This window comes from Oncorhynchus nerka, linkage group LG21 (genome assembly GCF_034236695.1).
Source record: "Oncorhynchus nerka isolate Pitt River linkage group LG21, Oner_Uvic_2.0, whole genome shotgun sequence".
NCBI classification, from domain to species: Eukaryota; Metazoa; Chordata; class Actinopteri; order Salmoniformes; family Salmonidae; genus Oncorhynchus; species Oncorhynchus nerka.
In genome coordinates, this window is record NC_088416.1 from 21,412,597 (window position 1) to 21,424,161 (window position 11,565).

General features: G+C 40.1%; 1 protein-coding gene across 1 annotated transcript; it reads right to left on the reverse strand.

The window, feature by feature from the left end:
• Positions 1 to 265: 265 nt before the first annotated feature.
• On the reverse strand, positions 266 to 5,141 carry LOC135559541 (uncharacterized). Its single transcript, XM_065006773.1, has 2 exons — positions 4,654 to 5,141; positions 266 to 615 (listed from the first exon to the last, which is right to left on the reverse strand). Exons 1-2 carry the CDS (start codon positions 5,000 to 5,002, stop codon positions 281 to 283), a joined length of 684 nt encoding a protein of 227 aa, XP_064862845.1. The 5' UTR covers positions 5,003 to 5,141; the 3' UTR covers positions 266 to 280.
• Positions 5,142 to 11,565: the final 6,424 nt, after the last annotated feature.

An 11,565-nucleotide genomic window follows, 5' to 3' on the forward strand; every position in this document is an offset into this window, starting at 1 on the left:
AAAAAGTGATTGAATTCAACTGGATTTACCCTGCGGCATTGCAAGTTGCAACTTGAAACCATATGAACAGGAAGTTACTGGCCTCTCATGAGTAATTTAATGTATAGGCAGAGGGGCCGAGCCCTGGCAGTACTGTGGTACTTCCCATCCCTACATTTTCGATAACAAAACATAACCTCCAGTGCTGTGGGATTTGACTGGTATCATAGCAAGCATCCCTTTTTATGTGTGTGTCACATTTGAGGCTGTAAATAAAGCATGCAGTTGATTGTCATGTTGACTAGAACAGAATTTTAATGTTAAAACACAGACCATTTGATGTCTCCGTTTGCTCCCTTGGTCCCCGGACAATTTTGACTGTGACGTTTCTGGATTCCTGCCTAGTGTCCTCTGAGCCGCTGGGAAATGCTGTGTTTTCCGACCCACACCTCCTCGACACTCCACCCTTTCCGTTCTCCTGGTGAGCCACACGGCGTAACTGCTCCTCCAGAGCGCTGTGCTCCCGCTCTTTCTTGGTCATCTCCAGGAGCAGGTCGTCGAAACTGGCCTCCACGATTTTGGTCAGCTCGCACACAGCAAACTCCAGCACATGCTCCATGACCATCTTTAGCTGACCTGCAGAGAAGGAAACAGACAAAATAGTTATAATGAAAGACAGTACGCTAATTCTGATAAGGAAATAGATCAGTAAATAATGAGGAAATTAGAAATAAAAAGTTAAGAGGAAATGATTAGTCATAGGTCAATGGCTGATATGTTTGTAGATAGAGACATTTGAAGGTTGGCACCAATTAAGGTTAAAATAAAAACAAAAATGTAAAATCACGTTGCACACAATGCTCTCATTGTAGGATATTTGTTGAACACAGTAGGCAAAAACCCTGTATCCTTGCAGGGAAACTTCCCTCCAAAATGACTATTTTCTACTATGTAAATGACTAGAGTTGCAATTACTTGTGTAGAGGATTTAATCAAATAACAGAAATGCATTCTGCAATGAAATCACAAGCCACACTATTTCCAAACTTGGTTTGGGAAAAATGGTGTCTCATCCATTTAAAATGTTAAGGTCTATTTTTGGCTCAGCCATTAGAATTGGAAAAATAACAGCCATTGAGTCCTTTTGAATCTAGTCCATCCCTGCTTTACACATTAGCCTTGACACCCCTTGCTTGTGAAGCATTGTTATTAGAAGCATTTCTCTACATATTACATAGTGGGGCCCTCCTTTTTGCGGGAGCCCAAAACACTAAGAAAAACATTCATTCCATATTAAGTTTAAGATCAACCACTTTTTAGTGACCAGCAATGGGTATTAACATTCGCCTGTGCAATACAACGACTCAAAAGTTACAGATTTCAGCCATGTTAAATGGCTCTTGATTGATTTGTTGTAGCACTGCCAGACTGTGAAAGTGAAAATCACTTGATTGATTACAACCAAATGAGACCCAGAAAAGACGTGTCTAGGGGACCGATTTGAGGTTTCCTTATAAATGCCAATTTCTCCATTTTTGATTGGTTGCTGTTACAAATACACCAATCAAAATCAGTTTAAAAATGTGAGGCAGGTTTTATTGGGTATTTCATCCATGGTGGCAATGACAATACATTAGTTATATTCAATATGAGTGAATTACTAGAATTAAATATCCTACTTTTATAGAGCAGTAAAATATTTAAGGGAATCCTATATGATTCAATGAGAAGGCTTCATTGCTCAGATAGCTCAGTCACATCCCCCTTTGCAATAGTTTGGGAGCGGTATACATTCCCCTGAAGTAATCAAGGAAGTTTTCACTGATCCCATAATGGTTTTGAAGCTAAATCAAATTACCACACTTGATATTTTCAAACATATCCAATCACAGAGCAAATACACTTTTCATTGCATACACTGTAGTGCAAATATCTCCATGATGATATCTGACAAACGAGCTAGACTACTCTTTCCAAGAATTAACACCTGTGTAGTAGAAAGCCTAGGCCTAGCCGACATGCTGAATCATACAATGGCCTACACACACACGATGACTCGCACCCTCTGTTCTTAACCACAAGTTGTAAATGTAAAACAAGTTGGGCAAAACATGGTGAGAAAACATTTTACATATCCATCACCACACAGAGAGGGCGTTCGGTCTTAGTTACAGATGAAGCTGAGAGGAAACTGAAGTACTGAGTCATTGATCACGGTTTCATGCACACAATAATAAGATTGTGGATAGTCAGATTAATAGATTGTTTAAAGATGCACTACGCAGAAATCGCTCCACCATTTCCTGGGTGCTAAAATTCTAATACTTAAACTAATTTCAGTTTGTGACAAAACAAGCAAACATAGTGTTGAGAATAATTGTACCATCCCAACTGCTGTGAAAGATATCTTCCATGAAGCTGGTGTACAAAACCGGAAGTAAAAGACACAAAAACGAAACTTAAGAATGTGAATCATAGAAATAACGCACATCGAACAGATCTACCCGCCTTTTAGACCTGACAGATATATAAAACTCACATTTCTATGTGAATTTGGCCGGGACGCCAAAGTTAAATATTGCAGCTTTAAATTGTTTACATGCTTTGTAAGAATAACAAATTCACTAATAATCTTATTTACATGGACACCTGAAAATCAGGCTTCTGATGGGATTTTTTGATAAATGCAGAAAAATCGCCAATCAAAATAAACATTCTACCACAGTGACCGTGTTATTTTTGAGAAGACTACTTTGTTCTGAGGTTGGACATATAACATGTGTATGTGAAAACTATTTCTGAGATGCATACTTACAGTTTTTCCAAACTCAATTAACTTGTGCATAAAAGGAGGCTTGCACAACCGGTGCTGGCAAATGTGTAGACCAAATACACGGCTGGAACGCCAATTAAGTTGTTAACATGTCCTAAATATTTTAAAGATTGCTCAGAAAACCAGGTGTTTTGATCAGCGCATGCTTACTTCCATTATGACTGTACACTGATTAAGATAAGCAAGGTGTTTTACATTATTAATGCCACACTCAGCCTTCTGCCATAATCAGTTTAATATACAATTATTAGTGTGCATGTAAACGTACTCATTGATGCGATTTGACTAAAGTAGGAGTGGGATGGCAACTGCTTTAAAGCTGTGGTGAGCAGCAGAGCACCAAGCTGCTGCAGACAATGACAGCATAGGCCTAGTTGGTTTCAGGCAACCTTAGATCATCTACAATGGCGCTTGACAAAGCAAACAGGGTGTTACACACACGGATTTACATAATTAGAAAAGAGAATGGATTACATGTCCAAATCCCTGAGAAAGAAAACAAATCAAGTTGGAAATCAAGTGTGAAAACTGTGTGGAGATTTTGTGCAGCATGGTCTCTACAATTACCCATTTTTGTTAAAACCACAGGATATAAATAGTAATTGAGCTGAGTCAGAGAGGAAGAAGCCTACTAGCCTAATTGTTATTGTTGCATTGTGTAAGTATGACATCATGCACTGTATGAGGAGCTACCGGTGTGGGTGTCTGAAGGATGAATGTTGCTGCCAGGTTTCATTTACCTACAACATCAAAATGGCCTCCCTGGTCGTCACAACTTAAATATCCTAATAAGTGGCGAGATACAGCTCCAGCCTCAGCTTTGTCCAAAATGTGCAAATTGAGTTGAAGGTCTGCCAATGGCCCCAGCATTTTGGGGCACGATGACACACAGCTTGCCCAGTGTCTCCTCCACCCGCCATTTAATATCTCACACCCCAATATCTCACACCCCTCCTCTCCCTAAATGTATCCCCTCTGAGAACTGAGTGGGGGTGGTTTGCGCTTGTGACTGTCATTGGAGAATTATTGGGGGGAAAGGTATCCTATCCTTTGCTGCCACTGCTAAGTAAAGGCTCAACAACAATAACGTCACTGCCTTGTCAACCACTGATGGTCCTCTCATCCCAACCCATCTTCAATTACAGAGAAGAATGTAGGAAGGGATGTATGTTGCAGTAGTCAATAAGTAGGCCTATCATTTTCACTGATAGGAAAAATGAATGGGGATGGATGTGCAGCCTTTCAGTGAACCGTTTGCTTGACAACCAGTGACAAGGTCGGTGATGTTGTCACTAGTTCTCAACCTACAACTTGTACATTGTAACAATCTCAATGGCAACAATGTCACCGCAGATGACCAATTGGCCTCGACACATAATTATTGTTAAGTGTACACCTCGAGACAAGAAACCATTGTAAGCGTTCACAAGGACACATGCCTGAGCCAAATAAAACCCACGTGAAACAAAGAAACCAAGGTAATAGAACCACATTGAAAACGACCGTTTTTCATATCCTCAAGATTTTACCACACATGTCATTGATTCCCAGTGTGCTGCAGGCTACTACTGCACGTCATATTTACATATCAACTCTGGTTATTATTATCAAGCTTTTTCCGCTCTATGCGGATACCTATACCAGGATGCTGTGCTTTGTCCTGTTGTTGACTTCACCACTATATGTAAACTGAGTGTGTGGCTACGTTGTGCCACAGACACGTAAACAAGCAGTCGGCGTTCAAACAGACTGTAGGACTACAGAATGGAGTTATTGCCTTGTTTCAAATGTATAAACCTCTAGGTTCCTTGGTAGTAACCTTGCCTAACTAGTAACCTTACCCACTACTCGTCCTTTTTGATCCAGTCTTTGAGTGTTTTCGTGCACGCCGCGCTCTGTGCCGTGGCTGGGGGTGTGTGTCTCGGGCTTTGTTCGATCCGTGGCCGCGTTGTCTTCCATGCCACCGTTGAACGCGGCTCCATTTTCTACCCCATTACATTCGAACTCCAGTGATTTAAGCTTTAACTTAAGTCGTTGGTTTTCTTGTTCTTTGACGGCCGTTTTCATTAACACAGAACTCAAGCTTGACCCAACAGTCTTGGTTATTTCCTGGACTGCGAGTTGCACTACTTGCTCTAGCGCAGATTCCAGCTGACCTTGAAAAAACGAAATGTATACGGCGCCGTTCATGATTTCGTCCGTTTTGGCGGAAGACCTCTTTCATTCTTCCCCCACACCCCCAAAATATAAACTAGAAGTCAGCGCACAACTGATTTACACAGAGAACTAGCTACCTCTATCAACGGATCATATGTGTGCACCCCTTGGATGCTACCGTAGTATCACTAGTGCAAACGCAATAAAATTTATCCTATCTCATTCATAACAATTGTGTTTCTAGTCCCACATTTATGTCGTGCACCAGAGAGCGCAGTGTGGAGACGAATCGACTCGGTTAAATCAGTCGTCTTGATAAGCCCTTTTCAGCTAGTTTATACTGAACACAAATATAAAAGCAACATGTAAGTGTTAGGGCCATGTTTCATGAGCTGAAATAAAACATCCAGAAATGTTCCATATGCACAAAAAAAGTATTTCTCTCAAATGTTGTGCACAAAGTTGTTTACAACCCTGTTAGTAAGCATTTCTGTTCATTTATGTACCATAAGCTGCCTCCAATCTAATTTTAGAGAATTTGGCAGTACGTTCAACCAGCCTCACAACCTCAGACATTGTGTAATCATGCCAGCCCAGGACCTTCACATCCGGCTTCTTCACCTGTGGGATCGTCTGAGACCAGCCACCCGGACAGCTGAGGAAACAGAAGTATTTCTGTCTGTAATAAAGCCCTTTTGTGGGGGGAAAACGTATTCTGATTGGCTGGGCCTGGCTCCCCCAGTGAGTGGGCCTGGCCCATCCATGGCTGTGCCCCTGCTCAGTCATGTGAAATCCAGGGCCATTAAGGGTCTAATGAATTTATTTCAATTGACTGATTTCCTTATATCAGCTGTAACTTAGTAAAATCGTTGAAATTGTTGCATGTTGCGATTATATTTTTGTTCAGTATAGTTAAGAAACTAAAAGAAAGTTATGTTTATTTCGATGGGCAAGAAGAAATAACATATAGAAACGTCACCATCTCCAATTTGGATCATCCCACTTGATTTTACTTCGAGTAGTAGGATAGCAGCCTACACGACAAAATAACTTGTAATATTGGTAATAACCATTTGTATGCCACCGTCATACGGTCTACACTGCTCAAATGGGAGAGTTTACGCTGCAAGCCGACAGACAACACAACAACACAGGGCACACTTCGCTCCCGCAGTAAAGGAGAGGAAAGTAGCTAGATAGTGTAGCCAATATCAGGCCAGAGTGACGGCTGAACCACATTTATTGTTGTGATTTTCACCGAAAATACACAACTGCGGCATTAACGTCTGTTACATTTTTGTAATACAAAATAATACTCCGATATTAAATGAATGATTCGGAACACCCCCAAGTTCCAACTTTGGCTGAGTAAAACATTATATCTGAAGTTTCTAGCCACAAGCATAAAATAGAAGGGCTCATCAAAACTACTGTCTGAACTGAACCAAATATGCATAGCCATCTCGAGACAATTCTGATTTAGTGTTATTTTCTTCTCAAAGCTGCCAGGATGTCACGTGTCCTACTTATATCAGTACACTCATAACACCTGAAGCATTACGAAACTTCTATTCGATCAAATAAACCTCACGTTGCAAATAAGCCATTCATTTATTTGTTGACCTAATTCCACACTTTCAATGACCTCCATACAAAAACTCCTTGCTTGGTGGGCGAACCAACGAAAAAACGCCACCTGCTGGAAGGGAGACAGATTTCCCGCCGAGTTGGTCCTCTCTCTTCTGACTGAACTAACTGAACCCAATGCGTTGGTCTCGGCTCGAGACTGGCTGTGCGACAAACGTCATCAATTTGGGCACCAGGCGTATCCATATTGCCTTTCCGTTTACGGTCGGCCACGTGTGCACGCCATTTTGCTTAAGTAGACTCAGAGAGACAATCGCTGTCTTAAACAGTACATACCATGACATACATTTCCCACTATTGAAAATTGTAGATTTAAAAATATGTACAAAATTAAATAAAAATACGGCTAGGTTACATAATACTTTACATTATGGTATACTTACAATAATGTAAAGGCGTGTTTAAGTAGTTTATAAACTGTTAATATTTTATATTCCAGGTCGCAATTGTAAATGAGAACTTGTTCTCAATTTGCCTACCTGGTTAATTAAATAAAGGTAAAATAAAATATATTATTAGCTTATATATAATTTATAAATATGTAATAAACTATAACACATATCCATAATATATTTATAAACTAATAATTAACAGTTTAATAAACAAATATTATTTAACTTATATAACCAATTATCAACTACTTATGAACTGGATCAATCAATATAAAGCAACTCAGTCAATATCATCGATCATACCTCAGACTACATTCCAGTCACTCAACTTTTAAGTCTCCGAGTATAAAGTATTAACTATGACATTCACCATTACTAAAGATTACTTGTATGTTAATTTTTGTTGTTGATCATAATAAAGTTGTACTATTAAAACTATTATTTTCACATTAACCCCTTCTTTACATTGTTTGCTATGCTTGACCGGGGTTCCCTCAGCTTTGCTAAAAAAAAAAAATTAAAAATCCTAGCATGCATATATAATAATGCAGACCCAATGTGGGTCGCAGACCTGTTAATGGTGGTTCGCGAGGTGTCAGAGTACATTTCTAATTATTTAATGAATTACTGGAATTGATTTTGCACTCTGTTCGTTGCGCGCTCTGCTTAACAGCAGTGTCTCTGCTCAGTTTGGCAAGCTGCATGAGTAGGGGAAGGAGATGCCCGTGTGCTTCGCGGTTTAAACAGATATTTTTTCTGCAGTTTTCTTGAAGATCACTCCGCGACCCACACGCTGCAGTGCTGTTGTTCAGCAGCAGATGATGAGCTGTCAGCCACTGGCTTGTAAATTCCCACTCGCCATCACTCACCGCTGTCATCGAATGGACTCAAGCTAGCCACAAATTCTGACTGAGTTACATTGTCATTATACAGCGATGAGTTTCTCTCTCTTGGTTTCATACAAACTTTGAGAAATAACGAGGAGCGCCCACAATGTGTTTTGTGCAGGAAAGTGTTTAGTAATGAGTCTCTCAAAACGAACAAATTAAAAAGAAAGGTTCTGACCAAATATCCACAGCAAAAACTTTATTTAACTAAGCAATATTTAACTAAGCAAGTCAGTTAAGAACAAATTCTTATTTACAATGACGGCCTAGGAACAGTGGGTTAACTGCCTTGTTCTGCGGCAGAACGAAATATTTGTATCGTGTCAGCTGGGGTATTCGATCTGGCCCAACGCTCTAACCACTAGGCTACCTGCCGCCCCATGATGGTAAACCCAGGGAGTTATTTCAGAATAGGGCAGAATACTTCAGGAAGCAGTGCGTTGAGAGTGGAATAGTAAATCAGCTAACAAGGCATTGTTGTAATTGTATAACAAGTGATGATAAGCAGAAATAAGGGAGTACTAACTCTCATAGTAGTCGATATGAGTTTCTCGTTCAAACAATCCCCTGGCCTTGTACACAGCTAATAGCTAACATTAGCCAAAGCAATCTATCTAGCTACTGATAGTGCAACCCTAGTAACAGTACAGATGGAAGATGAGAAAAAAATCTGTTGCTGTTAAAATACAAGCAATAGTTTTTATTCTGAACCGGAATACAATGAAAAACGCATATGATGCTTTTTGAGGCTGAGAAACTGACTGAGAAAGCAGTAGATGTTCTGATCCAGCTTGGCACCACATACCTGTGTTTGTCAGGGTTCTCAACTGTCAAAAACTGAGCCCAGAATAGACCCGCTTGTTGAAAACTTCAACCAGTCACACACCTACCATTAGGACTGTGTGTGTGTTTTATAGTCTACACCTGTGTGATGTGATCAATCAGTTTATTCCAATTCAGAATAAAAATGATTAATTGTATTTTAGCAGCAACAGGTCCAAACAAGACACATATTTAAAAGTGTTTTAATTGTGAAAAATAAACATGAATAGCTATTTATATAGGTATGTCATTTAATTGTTATTTGTCTATGTTGCATTTGTTAATGGGCATAAGGGCAATGACATGTAACAATATTTACGTATAGTTGCATGTTTTTGTAAGCTTGGGTCCCAGGAAAACACAGAATTTATAATTTGGGTCCCAGGCTGAAAAAGTTTAAGAACCCCTGATATAATGCATTAACACAAACAAAGTAAACATACTTTGCTACAGTAACAACATGTTTTATTATGACTTGGTGGGGTTTGGGAGTCAGCTGTAAGGACTGTCTGCAATTTTGAGCATGGTAGAAGTAAATGTTTTTATTAGAAATCTCTTAAACTGAAGCTTATTCTGTTGACCCAGTGTCTGGCCTCTCCTTCAGGAAATCCTCACATCAGCTAAAATGTTATTTTGTCATCTAATAAAAATTAAAAATAGGCCTAGTAAATCTAGAAGACTGCTCTTTGTACAGGCCTACTGCCACAAAGTAAGCTGGTCTATTTAGTCTATTTTAAACTGGAAAGTGGCTTGTTTACTTACAATGTAAAATGGAACTTAATTTATATGCTTTCACATATATATCATAGATGTTATGACAGATCACCTTTAACTTCATAATATCATTGTATATTATAATTATATGTCTGCACTTAATGATTCCATTTTTCTTAGTTGTATTATGGATTCCTCATTACCATTACGGGTTACTTGGCATTTAATGTGCTAAACTATGGGGATTTTGTAATTAGCCTATTAACGATCTGTGGTTGCGTTACATAACTGCGCGTTCCACACCCCCTTGAAACTAAAACATGTCGCGCTCTTCTCTCTACACTACGGTAAAAAAAAACGACCATTCACAACACAACCGAAAAACAGGGCTAGGCTCATGGTAGGTCGTTACACTCCCTCGTCTTGGTTTCAATATGATCTACCTCCAGCAGATACCTTCTCACGCCACAGACGCTGTTGACATACTAGGTGAGACTGGATGTCGAATGGTGCACGGGTGGTGAAATTACATCCATAATTAGAAACTAGTGTACTAGCGCTGCACAATGAACAGTGGTTAACATAACGTCCTGGACCAGAGCAAATGCGCCGATAGGTATGTGCATAGCACACTAACGCCTTGGAACAAAGCTACAGACACACTCGATTACAGGGGACTAAAACGTTTACATGTTGCGTGCGCACATACCGTCTGAGACGCATGCGCATTGCAGACCGCACAGCCTCAGAACATCTGTAGCTGGATGCTTCTCCTTTAAAGGCGCTGCATTGTCAATCCAACCTCTGCATTGGCCGTGCAGCATTTATGGTGATATGGCCTCCGCAGAAGTCAGGGCATTCATACATTCTGTGCTTTGTTGAGCAGCGCAGAGCTGTTGTCAACGAAGTGTGTGTTTATACAGGACCTCCTGCCCCCACCTACCGTCAACCAATCATGTCAATGCGAGGCTAAACGAGCTCTATGGAGCACTCGGCATTGTTATACAAGTTGGGAGGCGCATGGCGATGCAGTATGGTACGGAGCTCAATTTGGCATCTGTATGCCTCTGGAGGCTTCGCAATTGCGTCACACCCTCCATAACGAGCCTTCCGACCACATTTTCGGATCAAGCTAAATTGGCTTTTAGCCTTTACGAGCTGAGCTGGCCATGTTCAATTACTGTTGACTGCAGAGACATAGGATGTCTCTTAGTTACACACATCTGCTGCGTGCTGGTAGCAGAACTAAATTGCCAACTAAATAGTGTAAACGCACTAGACTAAATAACTCATGCAGCCACGTCTGTTCAGACTTCCTTTTGTGATACATTGTTTGTAAAAAAACAAAATCTTGGTTCTTGTAAAAAGTAGGCATTTCACGTGATATTGAAGTATGTATATATAGAACTATGTTGGTTTGGCACATTTGAATTAATTTATTTAGGTTTTAAAAGGGTGTGTTCACAATTTTTGCCATTTCAAAGGAAATCTAAATGTATTGGTCATATTACATGTGTTTAGCAGATGTTATTGCTGGTGTATTGAAATGCTTATAAATTTATGTGGTAGTAACTGTATGCTACCAGACGGGCCTTTCCTCATTTGGGAAAAATTCCTTCCTCTCTCCTCCATGAGGTGGCAGGGTAACTCGTGGTTACAGTGTTGGACTAGTAACCGAAAGGTTGCAAGTTCAAATCCCGAGCTGACAAGGTACAAATCTGTCATTCTGCTCCTGAACAGGCAGTTAACGCACTTTTCCTAGTCTGTCATTGAAAATAAGAATTTTCTCTTAACTGACTTGCCTAGTTAAATAAAGGTTTACATTTTTTTTTTTTAATGACCTGGAAACCGGTAAGTGGTCGAGGAGAGTAAACAAAGATGATTTATTATCTATTGTGATCTATTATAATTGAGTGACCGCTCTAAGGGCTCAGACACACCAATAGCATTTGCTGGCCTAGAGAATTTAGCACCTCTGAACGAAATTTGCAAACCAAGTGTGCACCGATTTTACATAAAAATCTTGGCAGTCAGATCCCTAGAACACAGTGCGCTGAACGATCGGCAGATGAACGCTAGATCCACATCCGGTCCTCGAAGATGGGAGGAGGCAAGATCAGATGGAACCATTCTA